Source organism: Rhamphochromis longiceps, linkage group LG3 (assembly GCF_057381845.1).
Source record: "Rhamphochromis longiceps isolate RC_006_pf linkage group LG3, R_longiceps_female_GT1.1, whole genome shotgun sequence".
NCBI lineage: Eukaryota > Metazoa > Chordata > Actinopteri > Cichliformes > Cichlidae > Rhamphochromis > Rhamphochromis longiceps.
In genome coordinates, this window is record NC_140559.1 from 23367156 (window position 1) to 23380822 (window position 13667).

Consider the following 13667-nt stretch of genomic DNA (forward strand, 5'->3'; position numbering starts at 1 on the left):
CACACCTTCACCACAGCTCAGATTCAACAAGTAAGATTGTTTCCTAACCTGATGAAGACAAAGAAGAAGAAGTCTTTGAAACCAGCTGCAGTCACAATCTTACACATATTAGTAGACAATGGCTGCATTGAAGACATACTTTAAGAAGAGGGAGAAATAAAGGATATACACATTATAAATAATTACAAAAGACAAAGTAATATTTATATTTACTGTTGCATCACTCAAGTTACACACTGTTGCAGACACAAACCAATTCAGCTTCACATGTACATTATAAATTATTACAGTCCAGTGATCTTCATGCATATATGCTACAAACAATACATTCATATATGATTTAAATATTTAGATCATAATATAATCATATAATAAAATATTCTCAGTAATTACAAGACCTTTAAACAATATAAACAAAATTACAGCTCCTCCTGGAGCTTCGCAATCCTCACGATGCATTTTAAGAATCAAGACATCCTTCAGCATGAAAGGCTCACAGTGGTTTTTGGTGAGGAATGAAATAGTAAATGCAGTAAACAGAAACACAACAGGAGACTAATCTTCAAAATATAACAGAAGGGGGGGGCATTATATATCAAATCAAAGTTAAACCTAAAGAAATGATCTATGTCATCGTTTTATCACAATTTCAGTTACAAAGTACAGCCAGCAGGTGGCAGCACATCTTCTTTCTCCTCAAAAACACTTGATGATCACAGCCACTCCACCATCAGTCCTCCTTTCACGGCCTATTTCTTTGCTCATATTTTAAGTCTCAGGGGGAGAAAACAGATGTTCAAGGCGTGCAGCTGTTCTGCTGCTCGGGACTTAAAAACTGTGGAGATGAGTGAAACATTTTCTGATGGAGAGATAAACAGACACGGAAAGCATGTAAAACAGAAACCGATCTCCACAGTTTTCGAATCATTTTGTCAGTAATGGTCAGTAATAGTGTCTATATGTCTAGTTTACTGTGATACAAACAGTCTTATTTTGTTTTAGCCACACAGAGACTTTTGTGGGTTCCGATGTGATCCTGGAAAATTACAGAGAAAAAAAAACAAAACATGATCAGCTCCGACTTCCTGTGAAAGTAAGGACCGGCTAGTCTGTAAGTTTCACCAAAGGCTTCTAGTTGTTGACACAAAGTGTCCAAGAGCTGCATGCATCTTAGGTACAGATTTACCACTTTGAGCTAAAAGGAAGAAAATTTTAAAACAGCTCCTGTTAAAAGGACGGATGAAAACAGACATTTAGGGACAATTTATTTTTAAATTGGGGTCTGCACAGAGCTCTGAGGGTGGCAGGGCCACAGCTGGATGTGAGGAGGGAGTGTTGACCCTTGATCCTTTAAACAGAACTCATGATCCACTGACAGTGAGTCAAAAACATCAATAAAAACAATAACCAAGTCTCTGTAGGTTTTCAGTCATGCAGGTCATGGTGATCTAAGGAGGTGGGAGGAAAAATAACTAGTCCAAGATCACCATAACCAGTTATGACTCCAAGACTGTTTTCTCATCCAGGTGAAACTTGATGTGATTTGCAACACGACAAAGTTAAACTAAGCTTTCATCTCCACAGGATGGACTCATCTCTGGCACCGCAGCTGCAGGACGACAGCATATCTCCATGCTCTGCAGCCATCAGGAAACACTGGTCGTTATTTGTGAAGCATCATCTACACCTCCTTTAATGTTTATGGTCACCAGGGCATAAAATATGCACGCATAGAATCAGCAGTCAAATCTGACATGACGTGTTTTAAATGTTTTCTGACTTTGACCCAAAATAAGATTTAACATTATTTTAAAAAGATATTAACCAGACAGTGGGAAGCAGTGGGCAGCCATTGGCGCCCAGGGAGCAGTGTGTAGGGACGGTACCTTGCTCAGGGTACCTCAGCTTAGCCGTTCAGAGGATTCGAACCCCCGACCTTCCGATCATGGGGCCTGCCCCCACTTACTACTTCAGAGACAAAATAAAAGGCCTCACATGAAAACCACCATACACATCCTTCAGCCTTCTAGATGAAGTCAGATGTGTGTAGTCAGAACATTCACACAAACGGTTAATATAAAACAAAGAAAACAAGGAACACTGCGAATTTTAATAATGACGTAATCACAACACTTTATAGCTTATGTATGTCATCCATCTGACATGTACAAACACACAGAGTCTTGTTTCCTCCTGATGTGGAGTAAACTCCTGCTCAGTTTCTTTAACAGATTTTATCCAATCATTGCACTGATAGATTTCCATTATATGAATTGCTTATTTAAAATGTATTTGACTCATCACTCAGTGATGAGTCAATGTGTTGTATATTTGTCAGGATTATATGCTGCGCATTAAACAAACTGAAACACGATAAACAATGGTAACGGCTGATCATGGTCCCCTAACACTGACTAACAGATAACTTTAATACACATATATAATAAAAGTACATTCTTTATAAACCAAAGAACAGATTAATAAAAAATCAGAAACCTCTGGACTGTTTTAGGTGCAGCTGCTGTTTTTAGACCTGCCACCAGTCTTTGAATGTCTTCATCAGAAAACTGCTCAGGAATGAAATTCAAGTCAGTCTTAAACACAAATTGTAGGAGGTGTCTGACCCGCTCTGTACATTAAAGTCTGAGTGAAATCTTTGATCACCACCCTATTCACCACACTAGCCTCCCCGTGACGTTGTCCACTTCCCAAAAGTGAAAATGATTTGAAAGGTCCCAGTTCTGACTCATTTAAGACGATTGATCACAGAGACACAAGTACAAGAGGACATAATAGGATGTCTGCTGAGATCTTAAAACTGCAGCTGTGCTGAAAACAGTCCAGGGATGCCTGAGCCAGTGATCTTAAATGTGAGGTCATCTGAATGGAAACCACTGATACGGTCTCAGCAAAAAGGAGGAAAGTGCCTGCAGTTGGTTAAAAAAACAAATATTTTTTTAAAGTGTAAAACAAAGTGCTTAAAGAAGGTAATAAGGAGCTTATTCAGTAGTATACTTTGGATTTAACATGTTCCAAGCCTTGCTACAATAGATGCACTGCATGCCTCCACCTCTGCCCACATGCGCTGGGATATATAGCTTATATTACATGTTAATGCTGATTCTGTTGGTCTTTCTCAAAACAGCCCCCCCACCCAAACAAAAACAACACCTACTCGTTTCATTTTTTCCACTGAGAGGAGGCTCCAGGACAACATGGAGGAAGTGGCTGGTGAGAAGGAGGTCTAGCCTTCTCTGCTCAGGCTGGGGCTCCCATAACCCACTCCAGATAAGCTAAAGAAAAAGGATAGATTGATTTTTTCTTTTGGAAAGACTCAACCAGCATACCAGCTGCTCCTCCACCTGCTGCCTGTTCCCAGAGAAAAGCCAAGCTCTGCTGTAGGCTTCAAACAATAAAGCTACAAGTACATAAAACCCAGGGTTAAACTCAAAGCCTTTTACAGCCACAATGGGACAGCACTGATCTAACATTGACTGATTTAACTGTAATGACTGGTGAGGTTGTCAATGCGCTGCATGAAGCTCTAACAGAATCAGATCCTATTGAAAGATTCGTCTTTGTTGAAGAGCAGAACTCACTGTCAGTAAAGAGATCGGACACATTTTTCAGGTTCTGCGGGCAATTACATAATATCAGTAATAAGCAAAAACTGACAGGACAGGGATGATGACAGACAGACACGTATCCTTCTCTCCTCCATCCTTGGACTCAGCCTGGGACTCCTTGGTGTGTTTATCTGTAAAACCAGCAGAGCAGAAACAGGTGTGAGAACTGAGCTACCAGGAAAACCTTTCCTGTTTTCAGCAGAAGTGATGTCACACCTTTCAGCAGTCACCCGGATGTCAGAAAAGCAGTAATGACATTGTGTGCAGGCATTTGGTTAAGAACTAGAATCTCAGCGTTTCACACCATTTTCACCCATAAACACATCCAGCAGAAGAAGAAGTGAAATAAAGAATTAATTAGGGTTAGAGCACACTCACTGCAGAGGTTATCATTTCTAGTTTCTCTCTCAGACTCCTGCATCGGCATTAATTGATGACTGACGCCACTTTTCATCTCATACATTTGTTTTTGGTAACAGAGACAAACATGAGCCTAAAGACAAACAAACCAACGGACTTTGCCCTGAATGAAAGAACCTTTGATGCTCAGACATCCCACAGTGAGAAGACTTATAAACACCAAGTTCCACCTCTACAAACTTACCTGAGGTTGTGACTTTGAGGCTGATGGAGCACTCATGGGTGACACTTTCTGTTTCCTTGGTTGTAATCTGACACTTGTATGTTCCTGTATCGGTGAGCTTGACGTTCCTCAGCGTCACTGAAACATTTCCATCCTTCATGGACGGATCCATCAGGTTCACTCGGCCTTTGAAGGACTCATGTTGGTAGTTTTCATATGGGCGCTGGTTTCTGTACAAGAAGACATAATCATCTGATTTGAGGTCAGCTCTGTTCCACTCCAACAGGGTGATCTCTGCATCTCTGGGACCCTGACACTGAAGAGGGGCATCTTGTCCAGGATTCACAATGAGCTCTGTGTGATAGAAACACAAAGATAAAAGACAACAAAATTAGTCATGTTTAAGAGTGCACATCTGTCAGACATGCTATGCTGAAGAACTGGTTGGACTTCCTCTCTATAGTTTGTTCTTCCAGAAGACGAGCCCATCCAGAGACTTCTGACAGGAACTGTTTGGACTGCAGGGAGTACTGAAATGAAGAAATCTAAAAGAGCATCAGTGTGTTTTAGTATTAATGTAATGATCACCTGCTCCTCTGCAAGCCTCAAAATTTTTGCGACTTGTGCCAGCATGTTGTTTGAATGTCCACAGAGTACATCAAAGAACATGGGACAGAATTTGTTTTTGTCTGTTAAACTCTGAATTTTACTCCAGTTGTTATAAAACATTGTGAAACAATGATAGACACAGCTCATGTACAGCTTTAGCTTTTTTTTTTCCACTGTAAAAATAGAAATCACCGCCAATTCCGACTTATTCAGGAAAGCACCCCACACGGAGCAGGGTCCACAATGTGCCTGGCAGATGTCAGAGCGCAGGTGTTTACCAGAACAGACTAACCCTCTATTGTTAAATAAAACTAGAGATAGATAAGATAAGCTAAAGCATCGATGCCAGAGCAGTACCACCCCCAACCAAAAACCCGATGATTGTCTGACTGGGTTGTACGTGTGGTCATGTTAAATAGCGCAAAATAACCCTATGTTGTGCAACACTCCCAAATGAAACTGTAACTACGACATCTGCGTCACATGTCCTCTAGGCCGCTGCAAAGACAGGGGGGGGGGGGGGGGGTAACTGTTTAGCTTCCCGTTTTCACAACGGACTTACTTCCTATAATAACTCGCTGAAAAGTTTCCCGTTTAGACCAAAACACACCAGCAGTTCGTTTTAACTTGTAAACACACGATGACGCTAATGTTTACATTTTTTTCCTCTTCCTGTCTCCAAGAACCGTGACTCACCTTTTAATCCGGAAACCAGGATCACCAGCAAACACAGGAAAACCGCAACGGACAACATTTGTGAGGAAAAGCTGAACAGCTGATGTTTATTTTGGAAACGAATAAGTGTTTTTGTTTTCCTTTTTTGGGTGGGGGTGGGTGACGTGTTCGACACGTGACAGATTATGAGCCATTAAATGCGCTGCTTGATCGGCGCTGTCGTTTTTGCAGCTGAGCGCTACAGCTCGGAAACTGCAAACATCAAGGTTACTCGCTGCCCCACAGTCCGAATTACGCGAAGATCAGACAGGAGGAATGGACTCCGGTCACAATCCGAGCTGTGAGGGTCAAACAAAATGAGAACCAAACTTAAAACATGTTTCAGATGTTCTGACATCGGGAAGTTCCTGCAGACATTTTGCGCCACTGGAACTCTGTCTGCGATTTCAGTCAACAAGACAAATAACGGATGTAACGGCGACTCCCAGATTCGTGTTAACCCGAAACTCTTGAACACACCACATAAACAGAACCTCCCACTCTGAATAGACTCTCTGACAGTCCTGATCAGTCGTTACAGCAGGCTTTACCTACAGTGAACAACGCGTTGGCTCACAGTAGAAAAGCTACAGCTGTTTTAAACTGGAAACAGAGCGAAATAACAAACACGCAACATGCTGCTGCCATGATGTGGTGCTGCATACAGGTGCACGTAAAAAAAGGAAATTTTGATTCTGGAAGCAGCTGAAAGTAGCCCGTGTCTGAAGCATTAAACTAAGTTACACTCATCAAGTCACTTTCTTTGGGGGATCCGCTCCTTTCAGGTCATGTTTTCGGGATTTCCCTCGAGCAGCAGCTCAGCTCTACCTCTCAAGTCGCCAGAATAGAAACTCCACAGAGAAAAAAACCCTCAAAGCTCATCTTCAGCGGAAAAAATAAAAATAAAAACAAGAAGCTGTGAGCCAAGACCGACAGCATCAGACTCCTCCAGACTGGTTTGTCTTGCTGTCAGCACTGTCGTCCAGTCGCCAGCTGTATGAATGAAATGCAGCCTCTTCTGCTTTTGGCAGCTTAGAGGTGGATTACCGCCACCTAACGGACTGGAGCATAGATCGGAAATGCGCATGCTCACTCATTTCACTCTTTTCAATTAAACTTTATTAACACAATGACGTTCTCAGGGGGTTAAAACTATATTTTATTTGTGATATGGAACTAAAAAGGGAGGCATATACCCAAGAAAGTACGGGTATAACTAAAAATAAATGTTACAAAGAAAAAATAATGAAATTTAAAAAAGAAGTTTTTTTATAACTCTGATTATTTGTGTTTGTGTCTCAGAAATCCAAAGAAACAGGAGATTTCCTCCATAAGAAACATTTTAAGGTTAAAATGTGATTTTAATTGGAAGGAGCCTTTGTTTTTGATTGTGACCCACACCCGTTTTCACACCTTGGCTCATGTGATTAGTTAGAGGATCATCAGGGGGTCCTTTGTCCCTCTTTGGGGGGAAACTCCCACTGGGTTTGAATCTGGGACTCTCCACCATTTGACCTTAGACCTGAAGAAGCTTCTCGGATGAGAGGTGAAACGTCTTCAAGCAACTTAAAGAAGTCCAGATGCTTTTCTTTCCAAGCTCCTTAGAATATTTAATCATTGTTTAAATATAACAGACGGACCCTCAACATCACTTTTCTATGATTAAAAAATAATCAGGTTACCAACCCTACTATATTTTTCATTGTTTCTTGTTCGTAGCTTTATTAAATTTCACAATTCACGTCTCATTTATAACCTAAAAGATTATAACCCCTTGTTTTTCTGACCTGCTACAAATAAACCACAGACTCTAAATTGTGCTGCTAAGAGGAAGGAGGCGGGTTTAACTGCCTGGGGGGAAACAGAAAGATCTCACACCTCTGTGTGGTACGATGGGAAAAGTACCTCTTCTGTGGCTGCTCCGTAAGTACCTCATGCTTTAAAAAAAAAAAAATAATAATAATCTTAATATGTGCATTGAAGGGATTCTGGATGGGAACAGCAGTGAGATAAAGCAGATATATTTGCATTTACTTAAGTATAGAAGTTAATGACCATGAGGGAAAGAGTGACAAAACTCTTAAAAAGAAAATGAAACTTTAAGTACAATGAAAAAAGAAATACTAGTGACTGAGGTGTTTTAATTCAGCTGGTTCTGTCATTAGCAGGAGGTTTTAACAGGTTCAGAGGTTTCTTTCCTTAAATTCATTGAAATTCTGAGTAAACCACCACGGTGTTAAATGGTAAAATGGTAAATGGCCTGTATTTGTATAGCGCTTTACTAGTCCCTAAGGACCCCAAAGCACATCCAGTTCACACACACATTCACACTGATGGCAAGCTACATTGTAGCCACAGCCACCCTGGGGCGCACTGACAGAGGTGTTAAACTGCATCATCACATCCTGTTCAAAGGAATTGTTTTGAGTTCATCAGTCTGAGACTCAGTTTGTGGTCACTGCTCCTGTAAGCAAAAACTCACTAAAATACACTGCATGATCTTGTGCTTTCTTTTCAGTTCTAATGTCATTGCTCTGCCACACAACAAATCAAGGTTAGTGAACCTGTTTATGACAGAATAACACAAAGAACAATTAAGCAGACCCAAAGAGCCTCTCTGACCAATAAAAGACAGATTAGTCCCAGATGTGTGTGTTAGGGGAAGCTCAGAATTAAAAACAAAAATTAAAAATCCAGTAAAACTCCAATTATTCTTTAAAAAATGTGGTTCAGTTTAATATTTGAGTGAAAATCAGTGGTTTAGACTAGTTAAAGATAACACCACTAAAACACAGTCAGTTCCTTATTTTGTGTGTGTACGTAGAGAACCACCACCAGAAGGTTCAAGCCAAAGGAAGGTCCATGCTGCTGTTCATACCGTCTCTCCCGGACATGCAGCCAATCAGAAAAAAAGACTACTGTGGAGATAATTTGTGATCTTTTAAACAGATGATGAACTTAGGAGCTACATCAAGGCAGCAACATCTACCAACCAGCTTTAGTTTATGACATGCACAGAGTGCGCATTATCTGTTGAATAAGCTTCAGTTCACCTCAAATACACAATTTTTAAAAAAGTTTTTTGTTCAAGATACAATAAATTCTCCCACAGCTCGTCTGACTGTGAGTCCCAGCAGCTCTCAGTTCCTCAAAGGAGACTTTGTGTCTCTGAGCTGTGAGGAGGACGACAGCTCTGCTGGATGGACTCTGAGGAGAAACACAAGCAAAGAAGCCAGAGCTGAGTGTGAGGAGTGGGGAAAACCAGCTGGTTCTTCCTGTAACATCAGTGCCATCCTCTCATGGGACAGTGGAGTTTACTGGTGTGAGTCCAATCAGAGTACCATCAGTAACATGGTTAACCTGACAGTCACTGGTAAGCTGAGTGTGTGGAGTTAGTGTTGATGAAGCTGTGTGTAAATGGATGAAATGCTGTAGTTTGTCTCTGTGTTGAGGTGGATCAGTGATCCTGCAGAGTCCTGTCCTCCCTGTGATGGAGGGAGATGACGTCACTCTGCTCTGTAAAACAAAGACCACTCCCTCCAACCTCCCAGCTGCTTTCTATAAAGATGGCTCCCTCATCAGCAATGGGTCTTCAGTTAACATGACCATCCAGCATGTTTCCAGGTCTGATGAAGGCCTCTACAAGTGTGACATCAGCGGTCATGGAGAGTCTCCATCCAGCTGGATCACTGTCACAGGTGAGGCTTCTGTTTCTATTCATAGTTTAGGTCCAAAGTAATTCAAACTCACCACAAAGATCCCGTTTTCTCTTTAATTCCAGGTTCTTCCACCTCTCCTCTTCCATCAGCCTCCACTGCCTCCCTCTCCTCCTCATTTTCCTCTACTCCTCAGCACTCCTCTGTTCCTCTCGCTGTGCTGGCCCTTGTTCCCTCCATAATTGGAGTGCTGCTGCTGGTTGTACTGGTTGTACAGGTGAGACGATGTGTCCAGAGGAAACCTGAAGGTGAGACACACATTCTGCCCTCACTTAACATGTGAAGGCACAGTTCACCTCAAAATCATATTTGGTTTTCTTTGCTTAAGGCTTGAAAGGTGACTGAAAGTTAGTTTCATTTTATTGAATTGCACTGCAAACCAAACGTATGTAGGTGTGATTATGGGGTGAATTGTTCCTTAGATACATAGAAAAACACATGATTCAACGGAAGAGCCACAGACCTTCACATTACTACCTGAGGGTTAAATTAAAGATAAACTACAGGCTGTATTTGTGCATCATTTTCTCCTCATGCATATGATAATAATTTTGTGATTTTTTTTTTGTAAATATACTTTTACATTTGGATAGTTAGTTTAGTTAGTTTGTTTCCTGTGTTGATTGCAATGATGTACTTTGATGTACTCAATGATGAGACTTTGTGGTCACAAGTTTTGATGTGAGTTGCTCTGCTGGCGTCCAGTTTCCTGTATTATGACTAGAAAAAGAAAAGCTTTTTTTTCCTTTTACCGCAGCTTTCAGAAAGAATTAGTTTTTTTTTATTCCAGCTTTACTGACTAAAATGTTTCATTCACTTTCCATTATTCTTATAAATATTCATATTCCAGCTGTCAAACCAGCAGCAACAATAATTATTGTGTTATCAGAGGGAAATCTGTGGTATTTGCAGACAGAGATCCTGCAGCAGCTGCTACCTCCTCATCAGTGAGAAGAACTTCAGCCGATGGTCGAGACGAGTCAAACCGAAAAAGAGGTACGACGAGTTTCCTGTTAGAAATGCTTTAAAAGTCCTCTGCTCTTTCCACAAGAGGCTCCATGACGTCGATGGCTGAGATTTTTAAACATGTGCTGATTTTTCATCAGGCCAACATTTATCATTTTAAGATAAGATAAGATAAGATAACCTTTATTAGTCCCACACGTGGGAAATTTGTTTTTGTCACAGCAGGAAGTGGACAGTGCAAAAGTTATGAGGCAAAAATTAGAATACAATAAGAATAAATACAGTACACAACTGTACAGAATAGAATAAAATAAAATACTATATACAGTAGAATAAAATAAAATAAATATACAATAAGATAAAAATAGAATACAAATACAAAATACAACTGAGTAAAAATACAACGATGACAGAAAGGATTATTGCACTTAGTATTATTGCATATGTATGGATGTGTGTGCTTGATCAGTTAAAGTCTTTATTATGGAGTCTGACAGCAGTGGGGAGGAAAGACCTGCGAAATCTCTCCGTCCCACACCGTGGGTGCCGCAGTCTCCCACTGAAGGAGCTGCTCAGTGCTGTCACAGTCTTTAAATACTTTCTATACTTTTGCTTAATATTAAATATCATATGTTAGCATACTGTGTGAGTAATCATACTGCTGGATTACAAAGTTGCTTGCACAAAGTCCACTGCACATGCTTAGAACACTGTGCTCACCTTTCTTGGTGCTCAGGCAGGTGTCCAAACACAAAAACTAAAAAACAAATGATATAAGAGGGAAAATTGAACTTATTTCTATTTAGAGATGACTTCTCAACTGTCATACAGAACCCCAGTCTTCTTTAAAATTGAGTTTATTTTGTTGTAACACTGGCAGTGGCATTTTCCCATTCTTTTTGATCAGCATGCTTGATTTGGAAGTAGCACTTTGAGGAGAGGAACTATAGAACATTGCAGACCGAAGAGGGTGGATGGTTAGTGAATCAGGAGGTGCAGAGGAAATGAAGGAGTGGAAATGCTGTTAGTCCAGATGACATACACGTGGAGATGTGTAGGAGAGAGATCAGTAGAGGTGTAGATCAACAAGCAGCCGTACGGCTTCACGCTGAGAAAGAGCTCCACAGATGCTTTCTTGACACAGTGTTGATGGAGAAGACAGAGGAGGTTAGACGGAGCTGGGCTGTGTTGTTGTGGCTCTAGAGAAAACATGTGATAGGTCGCCAAGAGAGAAACTGTGGTACTGCATGAGCAGGTCAATATTGGCAGATAAGTATGTGAGGGTGCAGCAGGACATGTATGAGCTCGGCTCTGAGCCCCTTCTTGTTTGTGATGTCACAGACAGGCTGAGGTCAGGCAGGAGTCTCTATGTGATGTTTGCAGATGGGATTGTGATTTATAGTGAGAGCACGGAGCAGGAAGAAGACAGGCTGGAGAGGTGGAGGTGTGCTCTGGAGAGAAGATGAGTGAAAGTCAGTAGAAGCAAGACAGAATACATGTGTGTGAATGACAGGGAGGCATGAATGAGGCAGTGGCATGAACAAAAAGACATGAGACAGAACTGAAGATGTTAATTGATGATGTTAACAGCAATATAATCCCTTTAACTGCAGATAACTTTAAAAAAAGAGGTTAAAAAGTTAAAAAAAAAACTTAGTTTGTCCATTTGACTGTCACAGTGAACAGAAGCTTTTATGTTTTCTGTGTACCACATGAGCACAGGGCAGCTCTATGGTGATGCTGTGCCAGTCAGGTAAAAACATTTATTTTAAATCATTTATAAGAGGGTTTCCTTTACAAGAGGTGTAAACAGTTGCATCGTTTTAACACATGAGCAGCTCTGCGGTCATTAAGTTTCCTGTTTTGAGAGCTAAACTGAGCAGAGGTGTTCAAGTGGCTTCAGGTTAAACAGAGGATGCATTGTGAAGAATGTGCCTCAGGTTTGCAGCTCTAAATCATGAAAAGTCCATCTTTATCTCACCCTAGCACAAAGTACTGCATCTCTCACATGACTTTGTCTTGTTTTGCAGAGAGTGATTCAGCTGCAGTGCAGAGAACAGCTGACATCACTTATGGAGACATCACCATCAGGACAAACAGCAGACACAGAGGTACAGCTGCTCCTCTTCAAAGGTCCAACCCTAAATCAAATTTTAAAAAGTTTAAATCTCAGGCTGCAGCAGCAGACACTGGGAAAACCACATTGAAAACATTACAGCGCTTAGGTCTTTGTGCAGTGTAGAGAGACTAATGTGGTCATATGAAGGTGTTATCAGCTCCACAAGGAAAAGAAGTGTGTTACGGCCCTAGCAGGGCCTCCTCCTGAAGGTGCCTGTGTGGGAGTGTCCTTCAATCGCTTCTGCCTGAGGTGCCACCTTTCCCTTTTACACAGCTGACTCTCGTCAGTAATTAAAAGTATTTAATCCCAAGGAAAGGTGAGCTCTGGGCCAGAGTGCCATGTGAGTGGTTACAGTTAGTGAGCTGCTCTCTTTCTTTTTGGCTTACTTTTTACTTTATTGACCAACACCTGAGTTTTGTTTGTTTTCTTAAATGGTGATAGCGGCTTGTCTGTCTCTTTTAGTTGAGCTACTTTAATAAAACTCTTTAATGTAACCCTCCTTTTTCTGACCCGGACACTTTTTGTTGCTTCCCCCTCACCGCCTAGACCCCTCAGGGGAACGTAACAAAGTGTTAACCTGCTCCTGCTCACATCAGTCAGTGAATATCTCTGCTGTCATAAACAGAGCTGATGCAGGCCTTTTTCATGTTTGTAATCTGTGTGTTTGTGTTCAGATCTTCCACCAGAGCCAGCGGTCATCTACTCCCCACTGAAGCTGAGCCACACACCTTCACCACAGCTTAACCAGTCTAACCAGTGACGTCCAGCTGGCTTCCAAACACATCCCTGCACTCCTCTCTATATTATATATTATTTATTCAATCATATTCTGTGTGTGTTTACAGTTGTACAGCTGCACTGGACCGGTTTGAATGTAGAGCTCAGGATGAAGTGGAAAGTTTGTTTGTCTTTAATAAAACATTTTAAAGCTAATCCAGTTTGGCGTCACACAGGAAATTCCTTCTAGAAGCAGATCCGATCACTCTGCAGCCATCATGAAATGCTGCACTGGTAAATATTTATGAAGCATTATCTGCACTGTCTTTTATTTGAATGGTCACCAGGACATAAACACTGCATGTACAGGATCAGCAGTCAAATTTGACATCAAGCATTTTTTAACGTTTGCTGACTTTGCCCCAAAATAAGGTTTTAAAACCCCTTTTTCACACATGGGATTTCAACCTCTGCAACCATCTTTACTGTTGCTGTCTGCCATAGATTTAAATTCAGGGTTTTCTGAGTGCCACATGTCTCTCTTAGACTGACCCCCTCCTGCCAGTTAACATTATAGCAGCTAATCAGACCTGTGATGCAGAGGTGTTACAGTCACT

General features: G+C 41.2%; 2 protein-coding genes across 3 annotated transcripts; one reads left to right on the forward strand and one right to left on the reverse strand.

The window, feature by feature from the left end:
- Window positions 1–320: 320 nt before the first annotated feature.
- LOC146673507 (coxsackievirus and adenovirus receptor homolog) lies at window positions 321–6533 on the reverse strand. Its single transcript, XM_085402042.1, has 3 exons — window positions 5515–6533; window positions 4231–4563; window positions 321–3757 (listed from the first exon to the last, which is right to left on the reverse strand). The coding sequence occupies exons 1-3, from the start codon at window positions 5570–5572 to the stop codon at window positions 3654–3656; spliced, it is 495 nt and encodes a 164-aa protein (XP_085258168.1). The 5' UTR covers window positions 5573–6533; the 3' UTR covers window positions 321–3653.
- Window positions 6534–7405: 872 nt separating this feature from the next.
- LOC146673508 (low affinity immunoglobulin gamma Fc region receptor III-like) lies at window positions 7406–13307 on the forward strand. Of its 2 annotated transcripts, XM_085401846.1 has the most exons (8): window positions 7425–7455; window positions 8051–8086; window positions 8645–8905; window positions 8985–9230; window positions 9314–9496; window positions 10161–10244; window positions 12245–12325; window positions 13008–13307. In XM_085401846.1, the coding sequence occupies exons 1-8, from the start codon at window positions 7425–7427 to the stop codon at window positions 13091–13093; spliced, it is 1008 nt and encodes a 335-aa protein (XP_085257972.1). In that variant the 3' UTR covers window positions 13094–13307. The 2 variants fall into 2 exon arrangements, with proteins under 2 accessions (XP_085257971.1, XP_085257972.1); XM_085401845.1 differs by lacking the exon at window positions 8051–8086 and having other exon boundaries at window positions 7406–7455.
- Window positions 13308–13667: the final 360 nt, after the last annotated feature.

What these genes read in the sequence shown, in the direction of transcription:
- LOC146673507 (XM_085402042.1), bottom strand. Translation starts at nt 5,572, where the DNA reads ATGTTGTCCGTTGCGGTTTTCCTGTGTTTGCTGGTGATCCTGGTTTCC. An exon ending in CCTGGTTTCCGGATTAAAAG is followed by an intron (nt 4,564 to 5,514) that starts GTGAGTCACGGT and finishes TCTATCACACAG; the next exon opens with AGCTCATTGTGAATCCTGGA. An exon ending in CCTCAAAGTCACAACCTCAG is followed by an intron (nt 3,758 to 4,230) that starts GTAAGTTTGTAG and finishes CTGGTTTTACAG; the next exon opens with ATAAACACACCAAGGAGTCC.
- LOC146673508 (XM_085401846.1), top strand. Translation starts at nt 7,425, where the DNA reads ATGGGAAAAGTACCTCTTCTGTGGCTGCTCC. An exon ending in CTGCCACACAACAAATCAAG is followed by an intron (nt 8,087 to 8,644) that starts GTTAGTGAACCT and finishes ATTCTCCCACAG; the next exon opens with CTCGTCTGACTGTGAGTCCC. An exon ending in CGAGTCAAACCGAAAAAGAG is followed by an intron (nt 10,245 to 12,244) that starts GTACGACGAGTT and finishes CTTGTTTTGCAG; the next exon opens with AGAGTGATTCAGCTGCAGTG.